Below are 18,221 nucleotides of genomic sequence, written 5' to 3'. Positions count from 1 at the left end.
AATACAAGAACACTGGCTGTCTTATCACATCTAACCATTTCCTCTGGCTCCTGTGATCTAGTCCTAATGCCCTCTACTCACACTGGTACCTGCTCCTCTATGGATGATCTCACTCTGTGTATTATTGTGATGCATACTTGACCCAGGACACATAGTGACTGTAGATGTCCACTAACATCACATGGAATATTGACTTTGAGCAGAGTCTCAGAGCTCAGTGAGGAGAGAGAGACAGAGAGCGTTGAGAGACAGAGAGCGTTGAGAGACAGAGAGCGTTGAGAGACAGAGAGCGTTGAGAGACAGAGAGCGTTGAGAGCGTTGAGAGAGAGAGGGCGCGTCGGAGAGAGAGAGGGCGAGCGTCGGAGAGAGAGAGGGCGAGCGTCGGAGAGAGAGAGGGCGTCGAGAGAGGGGGCGGAGAGAGAGCTCAATAAGGAGCAGAGATGGGTAAATGTTTCCATCAGACTCCACTGATAAGGTTGGTTTAACGGACCCTGTAATATGATTGGCTCTCATAATGGACCCTCTAATATGATTGGGTTTCGTAACGTACCCTGTAATATGATTGGCTCTCGTAATTGACTTCTGTGAAAACAGCGTGTCATCATCTGGATGAGAAATCATCTCAGTGATTTATGGGAAAACTGATAGAGACATCATGTTTCAAGTCTTCTCTCCCCATGCTGTTTTTCATTCATTTCGGCAATAAACTGTATTTTAGTCCGATAATCAATACACACAAGGCAAATTAATCTACAGAATGCTGTTTAAGACGGCTGTACCCAACATGTTGCTAGCATGTACCAAAACAAATGGGTATGACCTAATCATGAGGTCAGTGTGATTCTGGATGATAGATGATTGACATCTGTGTGTGTCCAACCAGACCCTGCAGGTGCTGGTGCACGGCGAGGGACCAGACGTGACGCCGGTGAAGGTGCTAAACTGTGACACCATCTCTCAGGTGAAGGAGAAGATCATTGAACAGGTGTACCGCAACCTGCCCTACTCACAGAGACCCAAGGTGGACAGTGTTGCTCTTGGTGAGAACACACATGGTTCTACCACTGTTATCCTGTGCTAAGAGTTGGGGGGAACAACAATGAGTTTCATATTTTTGCATGTACGTTAGTCTACATACAGTTGAAGTCAGACGTTTACATCCACTTAGGTTGGAGTCATTAACTCGTTTTTCAACCACTCCACAAATGTCTTGTTAACAAACTATAGTTTTGGCAAGTCTGTTAGGACCTTTACTTTGTGCATGACACAAGTAGTTTTTCCAACAATTGTTTACAGGCAGATTATTTCACTTATAATTCACTGTGTCACAATTCCAGTGGGTCAGAAGTTTACATACACTAAGTTGACTGTGCCTTTAAACAGCTTTGGAATTGCCAGAAAAATATGTGATGACATTAGAAGCTTCTGATAGGCTAATTGACATCCTTTGAGTCAGTTGGAGGTGTACCTGTGGATGTATTTCAAGGCCTACCTTCAAACTCAGTGCCTCTTTGCTTGACATCATGGGAAAATCTAAATAAATCAGCCAACACCTCAGAAAATTGTAGACCTCCACAAGTCTGGTTCATCCTTGGCTGCAATTTCCAAATGCCTGAAGGTACCACGTTCATCTGTACAAACAATAGTACTCAAGTATAAACACCATGGGCCACGCAGCCATCATACCGCTCAGGGAGGAGATGCGTTCTGTCTCCTAGAGATTAATGTACTGTGGTGCGAAAAGTGCAAATCAATCCCAGAACAACAGCAAAGGACCTTGTGAAGATGCTGGAGGTAACCGGTACAAAAGTATCAATATCCACAGTAAAATGAGTCCTATATCGACATAACCTGAAAGGCCACTCAGCAAGGAAGGAGCCACTTCTCCAAAACCACCATAAAAAAAGCCAGACTACGGTTTGCAACTGCACATGGGGACAAAGATTGTATTTTTTGAAGAAATGTCCTCTGGTCTGATAAAAGAAAAATAGAACTGTTTGTCCGTAATGCTCATCGTTATGTTTGGTGTAAAAAGGGGGAGGCTTGCAAACCAAAGAACACCATCCCAACCGTGAAGCACGGGGGTGGCAGCATCATGTTGTGGGGGTGCTTTGCTGCAGTAGGGACTGGTGCAGTTCACAAAATAGATGGCTTCGAAGATAAGGATGGAAATGTGGGTATATTGAAGCAACATCACAAGACATCAGTCAGGAAGTTAAAGCTTGGTCGCAAATGGGTCTTCCAAATGGACAATGACCCCAAGAATACTTCCAAAGTTGTGGCAAAATGGTTTAAGGACAACAAAGTCAAGGTATTGGAGTGGCCATCACAAAGCCCTGACCCCAATCCTATAGAACATTTGTGGGCAGAACTGAAGAAGCGTGTGCGAGCAAGGAGGCCTACAAGCCTCACTCAGTTATACCAGCTCTGTCAGGAGGAATGGGCCAAATTCACCCAATTTATTAAGGGAAGCTTGTGGAAGGCTACCCAAAACGTTTGACCCAAGTTAAACAATTTAAAGGCAATGCTACCAAATACTGATTGAGTTTATGTAAACTTCTGATCCACTGGGAATGTGATGAAAGAAATTAAAACTGAAATAAATCATTCTCTCTACTATTATTCTGAAATTTCACTTTCTTAAATGAAGTGGTGATCCTAACTGACCTAAGACAAGGAATTTTTACTCGGACTAAATGTCAGGAATTGTGAAAAACTGAGTTTAAATGTAGTTGGCTAAGGTGTATGTAAACTTCTGACTTCAACCATACCTTTCAGTAATATTGTAATGTATAAGGGTCACTTCCCACCCCGTCCACAGAGTGGCGGCCTGGTTCTACAGGGCAGATCCTGTCTGACATGGACCTGACATCACAGAAGGAGGGCAGGTGGAAGAGACTCAACACCCTGGCACATTACAACGTGAGTGGCTGGCTGAGGACTTCAGCCTTGTATTTGTGTTCTCTCTGAATATCTTCTCAGCTTACTGTATAGTTCATGTGAATATCTATCAGGGCTGGCTGGCTTTATTAACCTTGAATTGTTCCTGGGCTAAAGATGTTCGGAGTTGAGCATGCCAGATATTCTGTTGAAATGTTGGGTTTTGCTATTTCACAGTTTAATGAAACTATGTGAAACTCAAACTATATGTTTCTGTACTGTGTTAAATATACAGAAAGTATTCAGACCCCTTGACTTATTCTAAAATAGTTTAAATAATTAAAAAAATAAAAAATCCCCCAAGCAATCTACACACAATGCCCTGTAATGACAAAGCGTAAACAGTTTTTTAAAACATTCTTGCACATTTGTGTATATATATATATATATATTTTTTTAATACATTATTTACATAAGTATTCAGACCTTTGCTATGAGTCTCGAAATTGAGCTCCGATGCATCCTGTTTCCATTGATCATCCTTTAGATGTTTCTACAACTTGATTGGAGTCCACCTGTAGTAAATTCAATTAATTAGACATGATTTGGAAAGGCACAGTCCTTTTTATGTAAGGTCCCACTGTTGACAGTGCATGTCAGAGCAATAACTAAGCCATTGAGGTCTAAGAAATTGTCTCTAGTGCTCCGAGACAGGATTGTGTCGAGGCACAGATCTGAGGAAGGGTACCAGGGGGAAAAATGATGCAGCATTGAAGGTCCCCAAGAACACAGTGGTCAAACTGAGCAATCGGGGAGAAGGGCCTAAACGGTGATTAACCCTTTACAATGAAGATCTGTGAAGTTATTTGGATTTTTACGAATTATCTTTGAAAGAAAGAGTCGTGAAATGGGACGTTTATTTTTTTTTGCTGAGTTTATATGTGGTACGCTACTGTGTTAACTATATGTGGTACTGTGTTAACTATATGTGGTACTGTGTTAACTATATGTGGTACTGTGTTAACTATATGTGGTACGGTGTTAACTATATGTGGTACGGTGTTAACTATATGTGGTACTGTGTTAACTATATGTGGTACTGTGTTAACTATATGTGGTACTGTGTTAACTATATGTGGTACGGTGTTAACTATATGTGGTACTGTGTTAACTATATGTGGTACTGTGTTAACTATATGTGGTACTGTGTTAACTATATGTGGTACTGTGTTAACTATATGTGGTACTGTGTTAACTATATGTGGTACTGTGTTAACTATATGTGGTACTGTGTTAACTATATGTGGTACGGTGTTAACTATATGTGGTACGGTGTTAACTATATGTGGTACTGTGTTAACTATATGTGGTACTGTGTTAACTATATGTGGTACGGTGTTAACTATATGTGGTACTGTGTTAACTATATGTGGTACTGTGTTAACTATATGTGGTACTGTGTTAACTATATGTGGTACGGTGTTAACTATATGTGGTACTGTGTTAACTATATGTGGTACTGTGTTAACTATATGTGGTACGGTGTTAACTATATGTGGTACGGTGTTAACTATATGTGGTACGGTGTTAACTATATGTGGTACTGTGTTAACTATATGTGGTACTGTGTTAACTATATGTGGTACTGTGTTAACTATATGTGGTACTGTGTTAACTATATGTGGTACTGTGTTAACTATATGTGGTACTGTGTTAACTATATGTGGTACTGTGTTAACTATATGTGGTACTGTGTTAACTATATGTGGTACGGTACTGTGTTAACTATATGTGGTACGGTACTGTGTTAACTACATGTGGTACGGTACTGTGTTAACTACATGTGGTACGGTACTGTGTTAACTACATGTGGTACGGTACTGTGTGAACTATATGTGGTACGGTACTGTGTTAACTACATGTGGTACGGTACTGTGTTAACTATATGTGGTACGGTACTGTGTGAACTATATGTGGTACGGTACTGTGTTAACTACATGTGGTACGGTACTGTGTGAACTATATGTGGTACGGTACTGTGTTAACTATATGTGGTACGGTACTGTGTTAACTATATGTGGTACTGTGTGTTTCAGGTGAGAGACAATGCCACGCTGGTGCTGTCCAGAGTGCTTCACACCCATCGCCAGTTCCACCAGAACCAGGATAGCCATGAAGAAAGTGAGTCCGATTTCATTATATCCTCAGTATGTTATCCCTAGGCACAGATCTAGGATCAGCCTACGTGTCCTCCTAACCTTAACTATCAGGGTGGGTAATGCGCTACTGACCTGAGATCAGCATCTTGGAAAAACTTCTCAACTTTGGGTCGTGTTCATTATGGACAAACCGTTTGCATGAGGAAACAAAAAATAGTTGAGGTTGTCCAACCCTGTTTGAGTCTGTTGTCTTCCGTTTGATGCCCACTGAACATGTCCCTGGTGTCCCTGTAGAAAACGCCCTGTTGGAAGATGACAAGGTGTTCCACCTGGTGCGGCCAGCAGACGAGCTGGATGAGGTCAAATCTAAGAGAGGAAGTTTGAAGGCCAAGGCCACGACTAAAGCCATCGCTGAGATCTACCTGACACGACTGCTCTCTGTCAAGGTAAGTCAGTCTGATAACTACATTACCTACAGCAGTTATAGCACTAAGTAGAGCAGTTATAGCACTACTAACAGTTATAGTACTACATATAGCAGTTATAATAGGGTTATAACACCTTTAGCACAGTGCAGAATTACTCCTACATTACTGATTTGACCCGGAACATGTAGAAGATGTAGCACTGATTGGGTGGGTGGACAGGCGACACACTGATTGGGTGGGTGGACAGGAGACACACTGATTGGGTGGGTGGACAGGCGACACACTGATTGGGTGGGTGGACAGGCGACACACTGATTGGGTGGGTGGACAGGAGACACACTGATTGGGTGGGTGGACAGGAGACACACTGATTGGGTGGGTGGACAGGCGACACACTGATTGGGTGGGTGGACAGGAGACACACTGATTGGGTGGGTGGACAGGCGACACACTGATTGGGTGGGTGGACAGGAGACACACTGATTGGGTGGGTGGACAGGAGACACACTGATTGGGTGGGTGGACAGGCGACACTGATTGGGTGGGTGGACAGGAGACACACTGTTTGAGTGGGTGGACAGGCGACACTGTTTGGGTGGGTGGACAGGCGACACACTGATTGGGTGGGTGGACAGGCGACACACTGATTGGGTGGGTGGACAGGCGACACACTGTTTGGGTGGGTGGACAGGAGACACACTGATTGAGTGGTTGTAAGTGTATGTTGGTGTACTTAATGTGAGCTGATTTTTTTATCCGTGTCTGTCAGATACTGTCTACTGACTACCTAATATGATATGTGGTTATCCCACCTAGCTATCTTAAGATGAAGTCGCTCTGGATATGTCCTACTGTGTGTGTCCTAATGTGTGTGTGTCCTCGGTGTGTTGCAGGGTACTCTGCAGCAGTTTGTGGATGATTTCTTCCGCAGTGTGTTGTGTTCTGGAGCGGTGGTTCCTCCTGCTGTTAAATACTTCTTTGACTTCCTGGATGAGCAGGCTCTGAAACACGACAACGTTGAGGAGGAGACCGTCCATATCTGGAAGACCAACAGGTACACACACACACACACACACACACACTGACACAAAAACACACACGCATATGAACACTGTACACACGCGCACACACACATGCATGCACGTAACCACACCCACAGATATGCACACTGTATACACACAATAGTTCAGTACCTCCAACCTTCTTCTACACTTGACTCCTCCTCATCGTGTTGTAGTCCTACGGTCTGACTCCTCCTCATCGTGTTGTAGTCCTAGGGTCTGACTCCTCCTCACCGTGTTGTAGTCCTAGGGTCTGACTCCTCACTGTGTTGTAGTCCTAGGGTCTAACTTCTCATCGTGTTGTAGTTCTAGGGTCTGACTCCTCATCACCATGTTGTAGTCCTAGGGTCTGAGTCCTCATCACCATGTTGTAGTCCTAGGGTCTGACTCCTCCTTACCATGTTGTAGTCCTAGGGTCTGACTTGTCATCGTGTTGTAGTCCTAGGGTCTGACTCATTGTAGTCCTAGGGTCTGACTCCTCCTTACCGTGTTGTAGTCCTAGGGTCTGACTCCTCCTCACCATGTTGTAGTCCTAGGGTCTGACTCCTCACCGTGTTGTAGTCCTAGGGTCTGACTCCTCCTCACCATGTTGTAGTCCTAGGGTCTGACTCCTCCTCACCGTGTTGTAGTCCTAGGGTCTGACTCCTCCTCACCGTGTTGTAGTCCTAGGGTCTGACTCCTCACTGTGTTGTATTCCTAAGGTCTGACAGGCCTCACCATGTTGTAGTCCTAGGGTCTGACTCCGCCTTACCATGTTGTAGTCCTAGGGTCTGACTCCTCCTTTACCATGTTGTAGTCCTAGGGTCTGACTCCCCCTTACCATGTTGTAGTCCTAGGGTCTGACTCCTCACCGTGTTGTAGTCCTACGGTCTGACTCCTCCTCACCGTGTTGTAGTCCTAGGGTCTGACTCCTCCTCACCGTGTTGTAGTCCTAGGGTCTGACTCCTCCTCACCGTGTTGTAGTCCTAGGGTCTGACTCCTCATCGTGTTGTAGTCCTAGGGTCTGACTCCTCCTCACCGTGTTGTAGTCCTAGGGTCTGACTCCTCCTCACCGTGTTGTAGTCCTAGGGTCTGACTCCTCCTCACCGTGTTGTAGTCCTAGGGTCTGACTTCTCATCGTGTTGTAGTCCTAGGGTCTGACTCCTCCTCATCGTGTTGTAGTCCTAGGGTCTGACTTCTCATCGTGTTGTAGTCCTAAGGTCTGACTCCTCCTCACCATGTTGTAGTCCTAGGGTCTGACTCCTCCTCATCGTGTTGTAGTCCTAGGGTCTGACTCCTCACTGTGTTGTAGTCCTAGGGTCTGACTTCTCATCGTGTTGTAGTCCTAGGGTCTGACTCCTCCTTACCATGTTGTAGTCCTAGGGTCTGACTTGTCATCGTGTTGTAGTCCTAGGGTCTGACTCATTGTAGTCCTAGGGTCTGACTCCTCCTTACCGTGTTGTAGTCCTAGGGTCTGACTCCTCCTCACCATGTTGTAGTCCTAGGGTCTGACTCCTCACCATGTTGTAGTCCTAGGGTCTGACTCCTCCTCACCATGTTGTAGTCCTAGGGTCTGACTCCTCCTCACCATGTTGTAGTCCTAGGGTCTCACTCCTCCTCACCGTGTTGTAGTCCTAGGGTCTGACTCCTCACCATGTTGTAGTCCTAAGGTCTGACAGGCCTCACCATGTTGTAGTCCTAGGGTCTGACTCTGCCTTACCATGTTGTAGTCCTAGGGTCTGACTCCTCCTTTACCATGTTGTAGTCCTAGGGTCTGACTCCCCCTTACCATGTTGTAGTCCTAGGGTCTGACTCCCCCTTACCATGTTGTAGTCCTAGGGTCTGACTCCTCCTCACCGTGTTGTAGTCCTAGGGTCTGACTCCTCCTCACCGTGTTGTAGTCCTAGGGTCTGACTCCTCACCGTGTTGTAGTCCTAGGCTCTGACAGGCCTCACCGTGTTGTAGTCCTAGGGTCTGACTCCTCCTCACCGTGTTGTAGTCCTAGGGTCTGACTCCTCCTCACCGTGTTGTAGTCCTAGGGTCTGACTCCTCCTCACCGTGTTGTAGTCCTAGGGTCTGACTCCTCCTCACCGTGTTGTAGTCCTAGGGTCTGACTCCTCCTCACCGTGTTGTAGTCCTAGGGTCTGACAGGCCTCACCGTGTTGTAGTCCTAGGGTCTGACTCCTCCTCACCGTGTTGTAGTCCTAGGGTCTCACTCCTCCTCACCGTGTTGTAGTCCTAGGGTCTGACTCCTCCTCATCGTGTTGTAGTCCTAGGGTCTGACTCCTCCTCACCGTGTTGTAGTCCTAGGGTCTGACTTCTCATTGTGTTGTAGTCCTAGGGTCTGACTCCTCCTCACCGTGTTGTAGTCCTAGGGTCTGACTCCTCCTCACCATGTTGTAGTCCTAGGGTCTGACTCCTCCTCACCATGTTGTAGTCCTAGGGTCTGACAGGCCTCACCGTGTTGTAGTTCTAGGGTCTGACTCCTCACCGTGTTGTAGTCCCATGGTCTGACTCCTCCTTACCATGTTGTAGTCCTGGGGTCTGACTCCTCCTTACCATGTTGTAGTCCTAGGGTCTGACTGTCCTAGCTCCCCTGAAACCCCTGAAAGTTATCCGAGTGAATTAGTGAACTCCTGTTGATGGGAACTATTAAATATAGATAGTGCTTGTGATGTGTATTGGATTGACAGCTGTGGCAGAGTAAGATCTCTAGTCAGGATGAGGAGATGAAAGACTGAATTCATTAGACTCTAGAGACATCTCTCTCACTATCCATCGTCTCTTCTTTCACTCACTTACTCTTCCCCTGTTTCTCTCCTCTCTTCATTCTCAGTCCCTTCCTAGATGTCTCTCTCCTGTTTCACATACTTACTAACCCTCTTTCTCTCTCTCCCTTTCTCCCTCTCCCACCCCTCTCCTGCATATCAGCAAGAGGGGACATCAGCAAGCCAATTAAAAGCTAAAAAGACTTGTTAATTCTCCCCCAGTATCCTGGATAATGTTCCCCAGGCCTGTTCTCCAGTCAAGAAGAGGTTTGTAGGGGTTAGAGCAGGTGTGACGCTGAGCTGGCTAGAGGGGACGGAGAGGAAAGAGACAGATAGATGGAGAGAACGTAAGACCTTGAGCGGAAGAGTGAGCATCCAGCCAACAAATATAAATTCTTAAAGAGGCTGTAGCTCGGTGTACCCCGAGGTGACCTGGAGGATAAGACACTCACACACTCTTTCTCACACTCTCTCTCTCTCACACACACACACACACACACACACACGCACACACACACACACACGCAGAGAGACAGAGAGACAGACAGACAGACCGTAGAGTCATTAGGAATTCACTGGACCAAGGCTGATTCAGAGGTAGATGGAGATCAGATTACCCCTGCAGGCTCCACCAGTCAGCGTGATTCAGAGGTAGATGGAGATCAGATTACCCCTGCAGGCTCCCCCAGTCAGCGTGATTCAGAGGTATATGGAGATCAGATTACCCCTGCAGGCTCCACCAGTCAGCGTGATTCAGAGGTAGATGGAGATCAGATTACCCCTGCAGGCTCCCCCAGTCAACGTGATTCAGAGGTATATGGAGATTTTATCAGATTACCATGTGTGCCTACATTCAGGCTCCCCACTAGTCAGCGTGATTCAGAACTGGCTACAGATGGAGATCAGATTACCCCTGCAGGCTCCACCAGTCAGCGTGATTCAGAGGTAGATGGAGATCAGATTACCCCTGCAGGCTCCCCCAGTCAGCGTGATTCAGAGGTATATGGAGATCAGATTACCCCTGCAGGCTCCACCAGTCAGCGTGATTCAGAGGTAGATGGAGATCAGATTACCCCTGCAGGCTCCCCCAGTCAGCGTGATTCAGAGGTAGATGGAGATCAGATTACCCCTGCAGGCTCCACCAGTCAGCGTGATTCAGAGGTAGATGGAGATCAGATTACCCCTGCAGGCTCCCCCAGTCAGCGTGATTCAGATGGAGATCAGATTACCCCTGCAGGCTCCCCAGTCAGCGTGATTCAGATGGAGATCAGATTACCCCTGCAGGCTCCCCCAGTCAGCGTGATTCAGATGGAGATCAGATTACCCCTGCAGGCTCCACCAGTCAGCGTGATTCAGATGGAGATCAGATTACCCCTGCAGGCTCCCCCAGTCAGCGTGATTCAGATGGAGATCAGATTACCCCTGCAGGCTCCACCAGTCAGCGTGATTCAGATGGAGATCAGATTACCCCTGCAGGCTCCCCCAGTCAGCGTGATTCAGATGGAGATCAGATTACCCCTGCAGGCTCCCCAGTCAGCGTGATTCAGATGGAGATCAGATTACCCCTGCAGGCTCCCCAGTCAGCGTGATTCAGATGGAGATCAGATTACCCCTGCAGGCTCCCCAGTCAGCGTGATTCAGATGGAGATCAGATTACCCCTGCAGGCTCCCCCAGTCAGCGTGATTCAGATGGAGATCAGATTACCCCTGCAGGCTCCACCAGTCAGCGTGATTCAGATGGAGATCAGATTACCCCTGCAGGCTCCCCAGTCAGCGTGATTCAGATGGAGATCAGATTACCGCTGCAGGCTCCCCCAGTCAGCGTGATTCAGATGGAGATCAGATTACCCCTGCAGGCTCCCCCAGTCAGCGTGATTCAGATGGAGATCAGATTACCCCTGCAGGCTCCCCAGTCAGCGTGATTCAGATGGAGATCAGATTACCCCTGCAGGCTCCCCAGTCAGCGTGATTCAGATGGAGATCAGATTACCCCTGCAGGCTCCCCAGTCAGCGTGATTCAGATGGAGATCAGATTACCCCTGCAGGCTCCCCAGTCAGGGTGATTCAGATGGAGATCAGATTACCCCTGCAGGCTCCCCCAGTCAGCGTGATTCAGATGGAGATCAGATTACCCCTGCAGGCTCCACCAGTCAGCGTGATTCAGATGGAGATCAGATTACCCCTGCAGGCTCCCCCAGTCAGCGTGATTCAGATGGAGATCAGATTACGCCTGCAGGCTCCCCCAGTCAGCGTGATTCAGATGGAGATCAGATTACGCCTGCAGGCTCCCCCAGTCAGCGTGATTCAGAGGTAGATGGAGATCAGATTACCCCTGCAGGCTCCCCCAGTCAGCGTGATTCAGATGGAGATCAGATTACCCCTGCAGGCTCCCCCAGTCAGCGTGATTCAGAGGTAGATGGAGATCAGATTACCCCTGCAGGCTCCCCCAGTCAGCGTGATTCAGATGGAGATCAGATTACCCCTGCAGGCTCCCCCAGTCAGCGTGATTCAGATGGAGATCAGATTACCCCTGCAGGCTCCCCCAGTCAGCGTGATTCAGATGGAGATCAGATTACCCCTGCAGGCTCCACCAGTCAGCGTGATTCAGATGGAGATCAGATTACCCCTGCAGGCTCCCCCAGTCAGCGTGATTCAGATGGAGATCAGATTACCCCTGCAGGCTCCACCAGTCAGCGTGATTCAGATGGAGATCAGATTACCCCTGCAGGCTCCCCCAGTCAGCGTGATTCAGATGGAGATCAGATTACCCCTGCAGGCTCCCCCAGTCAGCGTGATTCAGATGGAGATCAGATTACCCCTGCAGGCTCCCCCAGTCAGCGTGATTCAGATGGAGATCAGATTACCCCTGCAGGCTCCCCCAGTCAGCGTGATTCAGATGGAGATCAGATTACCCCTGCAGGCTCCCCCAGTCAGCGTGATTCAGATGGAGATCAGATTACCCCTGCAGGCTCCCCCAGTCAGCGTGATTCAGATGGAGATCAGATTACCCCTGCAGGCTCCCCCAGTCAGCGTGATTCAGATGGAGATCAGATTACCCCTGCAGGCTCCCCCAGTCAGCGTGATTCAGATGGAGATCAGATTACCCCTGCAGGCTCCCCCAGTCAGCGTGATTCAGATGGAGATCAGATTACCCCTGCAGGCTCCCCCAGTCAGTGTTTTAATAACACAGCACTTCTAGTCCTTCTCAGAGGAGGAGCATCACACCACTAACAGGATTTATTTTTGGACTGAGGCTGCTTTATTAGGCTTCATTCAGCCATACACCTGTTTAGTTGTGCTTTCCTGGGTTGAGTTCAGATGTCTGGGTTTGAGTGACTCAGCTTGTCTGTGAGGCAAAAGGAAAAGGGATCTGTGATCTTGTTAAATTAGATGGGAAGGAGTTGGCTTTTAGTTTGGATAGCCTGCGACTGTTGCACCTTGCTCTCATGCTGGGTTGCTCTGCGCGGTGCGGTGTGTGCTGGTGTGTATGCTAATGTGTGTGTTCTCTATCCCCAGCCTGCCCATGCGTTTCTGGGTGAACATCCTGAAGAACCCTCACTTCATCTTTGACGTGCACGTGACTGAGGTGGTGGACGCCTCGCTGTCCGTCATCGCTCAGACCTTCATGGACGCCTGCACCAAGACGGAACACAAACTGAGCCGGGAATCTCCCAGCAACAAGCTGCTCTATGCAAAGGAGATCTCCACCTATAAGAAGATGGTGGACGAGTGAGTTCTCTCATATTCATCCCTTTTCATGATTGACTGCCCATCAAATGAGCCGATACTGCAGTACTCTTGGCCGATATAGAGAATAGGTTGCAGTCAGAACACACCAGAAGTACTCTCTTCTCGTGCATCAGAAACAGGTAGGACCTGGCAGCCAATCAGACAGCTCATCTCTCTATCATTCTGTCTCTCCTCAGTTACTACAAGGGAATCAAGCAGATGGTCCCAGTCAGTGACCAGGACATGAACACACACCTGGCTGAGGTTTCCAGGGTACGTACACGTGACCTCACATCTGTTTGTGCTTGTGTGTGGGATGTCTTCTATTGCATCATCAGAATACAACAATAAGATTCATCCTTTCTTCTTTGTGCTCTCCAGGAACACACAGACACGCTGAATACCCAGGCAGCCTTGCACCAGCTCTACCAGTATGCCAGCAAATACTATGACGGGGTAAAAACCTTACGACTCACTTCCTTGTTTGGTGGTTTGAAGGCCCTATCCACTTGGTTAAGAACCTTAGGACTCACTTCCTTGTCTGGTGGTTTGAAGGCCCTATCCACTTGGTTAAGAACCTTAGGACTCACTTCCTTGTCTGGTGGTTTGAAGGCCCTATCCACTTGGTTAAGAACCTTAGGACTCACTTCCTTGTCTGGTGGTTTGAAGGCCCTATCCACTTGGTTAAGAACCTTAGGACTCACTTCCTTGTTTGGTGGTTTGAAGGCCCTATCCACTTGGTTAAGAACCTTAGGACTCACTTCCTTGTCTGGTGGTTTGAAGGCCCTATCCACTTGGTTAAGAACCTTAGGACTCACTTCCTTGTTTGGTGGTTTGAAGGCCCTATCCACTTGGTTAAGAACCTTAGGACTCACTTCCTTGTTTGGTGGTTTGAAGGCCCTATCCACTTGGTTAAGAACCTTAGGACTCACTTCCTTGTCTGGTGGTTTGAAGGCCCTATCCACTTGGTTAAGAACCTTAGGACTCACTTCCTTGTCTGGTGGTTTGAAGGCCCTATCCACTTGGTTAAGAACCTTAGGACTCACTTCCTTGTCTGGTGGTTTGAAGGCCCTATCCACTTGGTTAAGAACCTTAGGACTCACTTCCTTGTTTGGTGATTTGAAGGCCCGATCCACTTGGTTAAGAACCTTAGGACACACTTCCTTGTTTGGTGATTTGAAGGCCCGATCCACTTGGTTAAGAACCTTAGGACTCACTTCCTTGTTTGGTGATTTGAAGGCCCTATCCACTTGGTTAAGAACCTTAGGACTCACTTCCTTGTTTGGTGGTTTGAAGGCCCTATCCACTTGGTTAAGAACCTTAGGACTCACTTCCTTGTTTGGTGGTTTGAAGGCCCTATCCACTTGGTTAAGAACCTTAGGACTCACTTCCTTGTCTGGTGGTTTGAAGGCCCTATCCACTTGGTTAAGAACTCACTTCCTTGGACTATCCACTTGGTTAAGAACCTTAGGACTCACTTCCTTGTCTGGTGGTTTGAAGGCCCTATCCACTTGGTTAAGAACCTTAGGACTCACTTCCTTGTCTGGTGGTTTGAAGGCCCTATCCACTTGGTTAAGAACCTTAGGACTCACTTCCTTGTCTGGTGGTTTGAAGGCCCTATCCACTTGGTTAAGAACCTTAGGACTCACTTCCTTGTCTGGTGGTTTGAAGGCCCTATCCACTTGGTTAAGAACCTTAGGACTCACTTCCTTGTCTGGTGGTTTGAAGGCCCTATCCACTTGGTTAAGAACCTTAGGACTCACTTCCTTGTTTGGTGGTTTGAAGGCCCTATCCACTTGGTTAAGAACCTTAGGACTCACTTCCTTGTCTGGTGGTTTGAAGGCCCTATCCACTTGGTTAAGAACCTTAGGACTCACTTCCTTGTCTGGTGGTTTGAAGGCCCTATCCTCTTGGTTGACTACATCCTGTAGGAAATTAGACAAATTAATGTCACTTGCTGTCTCAGGAAAATCTGTTTACTAGTGTCTCTTTTGTGTCCTCTCTCATTTTTTCCCTCCCTCCCTCCCTCCCTCCCTCCCTCCCTCCCTCCCTCCCTCCCTCCCTCCCTCCCTCCCTCCCTCCCTCCCTCCCTCCCTCCCTCCCTCCCTCCCTACAGATCATCCAGTCTTTAGATGAGGACCCAGCCGCCCAGAGTAAACAGCTGACCCTGCGGCTGCAGCAGATAGCCGCCGCCCTCGAGAACAAAGTCACCGACCTTTAACCTCTGACCCCTAGAGAAAGGGGACCAAAATGAGGGGGACCGGAGACTGAGACAGACTTCAGACTATTACAGTATCAACCATGAAGAGCTACACATATCTCTTCCCCCTAGAGACATGAGAAGTTGTGGGAAACTATTGCGTTTTGGCCAAAATACTTGTAAAGGAGCAGAGCTACTGGGCCAAAGTTGGACAGGGTGATCCCTAATCATCAGTCTCCCTCTCTCTCTCTCTCTCTGACTCTATGGATCCTATAGACTGAAAGAGCAAGGGCCTTCAGTATAGTCCCTGAGTGAGCTAGCAGACTGTAAACCCAGCCTACAGAGGATATACGGTACACCACCACTGACCAACCATAGCAACTATACCCGTCAGTCCCATGATATACAACCTGGTGTTGATGACTAACAGCTTGCACAGAGAATCAGATGTTTAATGTGCTCCAGAGTAGACCCGAGTTAGGAGAGTGGTGTTGTATGTAAATATATTTTTATGGCACAGGCTTTATGCAAAAGACGCTTTACATACCAAGATGAAATTATTTTTTAAAAGGATGGATGGGCACAACTAAGTTTGTTAATTTGTGTTTTTAAAAAGTTTATAGAAGCGAAGAAGCAGGGTGTTCCATGATGTCATATCCTGTGTTTAATCGATTGTTTGCTTACTGTGTAATCTGCATTGCCATTGGCTAGTTATGACTGGTTAATCACTTTGTTTTTGTCATGATTTGTATTTGTCGCTGATATATTTTTAATGTGGGTTCTCAGTGTAGTGCATTATGCAGGGGATTAGGGTGCAGCCTTGAACCACTTCACCTGATGACTGTGTCCCTATTCAGGGTCAGCTCTCCCCTATACGGTAGTAAAACAAGCGGACTAAAAGATGAAGCACATTCATACTGTACCATTGATATCAACGTCTCACTGAAACTAACTGGTGGACATAGTTAGAGCTCTCACACACGTTAGGTTTTGGCTTCACTAAGTGCCAATACACAGTAGAGCTGAAGTTGAACATCTTTTCATTTTTATACAATAAATAAATAATTTGTCTTCATTTTTCCATCTTGGGTCCAGATGTGGAAAGTATGTGGGTACGTATGTGGAAAGATGAATCAGGGCTCTGTTTATCTGAAATAGTACTATGTGGATAGATGAATCAGGGCTCTGTTTATCTGAAATAGTACTATGTGGATAGATGAATCAGGGCTCTGTTTATCTGAAATAGTACTATGTGGATAGATGAATCAGGGCTCTGTTTATCTGAAATAGTACTATGTGGATAGATGAATCAGGGCTCTGTTTATCTGAAATAGTACTATGTGGATAGATGAATCAGGGCTCTGTTTATCTGAAATAGTACTATGTGGATAGATGAATCAGGGCTCTGTTTATCTGAAATAGTACTATGTGGATAGATGAATCAGGGCTCTGTTTATCTGAAATAGTACTATGTGGATAGATGAATCAGGGCTCTGTTTATCTGAAATAGTACTATGTGGATAGATGAATCAGGGCTCTGTTTATCTGAAATAGTACTATGTGGATAGATGAATCAGGGCTCTGTTTATCTGAAATAGTACTATGTGGATAGATGAATCAGGGCTCTGTTTATCTGAAATAGTACTATGTGGATAGATGAATCAGGGCTCTGTTTATCTGAAATAGTACTATGTGGATAGATGAATCAGGGCTCTGTTTATCTGAAATAGTACTATGTGGATAGATGAATCAGGGCTCTGTTTATCTGAAATAGTACTATGTGGATAGATGAATCAGGGCTCTGTTTATCTGAAATAGTACTATGTGGATAGATGAATCAGGGCTCTGTTTATCTGAAATAGTACTATGTGGATAGATGAATCAGGGCTCTGTTTATCTGAAATAGTACTATGTGGATAGATGAATCAGGGCTCTGTTTATCTGAAATAGTACTATGTGGATAGATGAATCAGGGCTCTGTTTATCTGAAATAGTACTATGTGGATAGATGAATCAGGGCTCTGTTTATCTGAAATAGTAATATGTGGATAGATGAATCAGGGCTCTGTTTATCTGAAATAGTACTATGTGGATAGATGAATCAGGGCTCTGTTTATCTGAAATAGTAACCACTTTAGCTCAATGCTGATAGTATAGAATGTTTGCTGGTATGTTCTATGCCATAATTGTTTTTCTGTATCATTTTTTTAAACCGTTTATTTCAAAATGGCTGTTATTGTCGTTGTAGACCATTGCCTGTGTGTGAAACATGAGACTAGATATGGAAAAGAGAAATGCTAAAATGATCATTACTTCTGTATATAATTGAATGGTACTTGTGTAAATCATTGAGCTGTGAACCACCATGACTTGTGGAGGTTGTCTACAGCACACAGGTACTGCCTTTCTCTAGTGATCCCTGTCACAACTGTCAATTCTTCTGAAACCATGACGATGGATTTCCAACATCATCCTTAAATCATTTTGCCAAATAGTTTTCACGTCGTCATCAGCTCGTTTGTTTCTTCTGCTATGCAACTGTTTCATTTTGAATCACTCCTCAAATATATTTTAATACTAAACCAATGTGTTGCTGTGTTGTCATGCTGAAGCTATAGGGGGTAGATGAATAGAATGTCTCTATGGTACATGATGTGATGCTGTGTTGTCATGCTGAAGCTATAGGGGGTAGATGAATAGAATGTCTCTATGGTACATAATGTGTTGCTGTGTTGTCATGCTGAAGCTATAGGGGGTAGATGAATAGACTGTCTCTATGGTACATGATGTGTTGCTGTGTTGTCATGCTGAAGCTATAGGGGGTAGATGAATAGACTGTCTCTATGGTACATGATGTGATGCTACATATATCCTCACATATTGACCTGGTTATGTCTTTAAGGTGCATCCAAAATGCTCCTTATATAGTGTGCTACCCCCAAAAAGTGCACTATAAAGGCAATAGTGGTATTTGGGGCGCTGCCTAAGTGTGTCTGAGTTAATCTGAGCATTGTTAG

The 18,221-nt window shown here is 46.3% G+C and overlaps 1 protein-coding gene and 1 long non-coding RNA gene across 4 annotated transcripts in view; one reads left to right on the top strand and one right to left on the bottom strand.

Moving 5' to 3' along the window:
• The window catches only part of LOC127919138 (plexin-B2-like), a 19,999-nt gene extending 2,209 nt beyond the window's left edge, over nucleotides 1–17,790 (top strand). The window contains exons 3-11 of the mRNA XM_052502551.1: nucleotides 884–1,040; nucleotides 2,822–2,922; nucleotides 4,977–5,061; nucleotides 5,334–5,485; nucleotides 6,361–6,521; nucleotides 12,792–13,004; nucleotides 13,202–13,277; nucleotides 13,386–13,460; nucleotides 15,121–17,790. Coding sequence (XP_052358511.1) covers nucleotides 884–1,040; nucleotides 2,822–2,922; nucleotides 4,977–5,061; nucleotides 5,334–5,485; nucleotides 6,361–6,521; nucleotides 12,792–13,004; nucleotides 13,202–13,277; nucleotides 13,386–13,460; nucleotides 15,121–15,225 — 1,125 coding nt within the window. The 3' untranslated portion in view covers nucleotides 15,226–17,790. The remainder of the gene's footprint in view (nucleotides 1–883; nucleotides 1,041–2,821; nucleotides 2,923–4,976; nucleotides 5,062–5,333; nucleotides 5,486–6,360; nucleotides 6,522–12,791; nucleotides 13,005–13,201; nucleotides 13,278–13,385; nucleotides 13,461–15,120) is intronic.
• On the bottom strand, nucleotides 13,472–14,998 carry LOC127919139 (uncharacterized). 3 transcript variants are annotated; one of them, XR_008102002.1, is made up of 5 exons: nucleotides 14,813–14,998; nucleotides 14,471–14,755; nucleotides 13,925–14,095; nucleotides 13,754–13,810; nucleotides 13,472–13,696 (listed from the first exon to the last, which is right to left on the bottom strand). It is a non-coding gene; the product is annotated as an uncharacterized LOC127919139 (long non-coding RNA). The 3 variants fall into 3 exon arrangements; XR_008102003.1 differs by lacking the exon at nucleotides 13,754–13,810 and having other exon boundaries at nucleotides 13,472–13,639; nucleotides 13,868–14,095; XR_008102001.1 differs by lacking the exon at nucleotides 13,754–13,810.
• Nucleotides 17,791–18,221: the final 431 nt, after the last annotated feature.

The sequence above is a fragment of the Oncorhynchus keta genome, unplaced genomic scaffold (genome assembly GCF_023373465.1).
Source record: "Oncorhynchus keta strain PuntledgeMale-10-30-2019 unplaced genomic scaffold, Oket_V2 Un_contig_1585_pilon_pilon, whole genome shotgun sequence".
Classification (NCBI taxonomy): Eukaryota; Metazoa; Chordata; class Actinopteri; order Salmoniformes; family Salmonidae; genus Oncorhynchus; species Oncorhynchus keta.
This window is presented reverse-complemented; position numbering and strand designations above follow the sequence as displayed.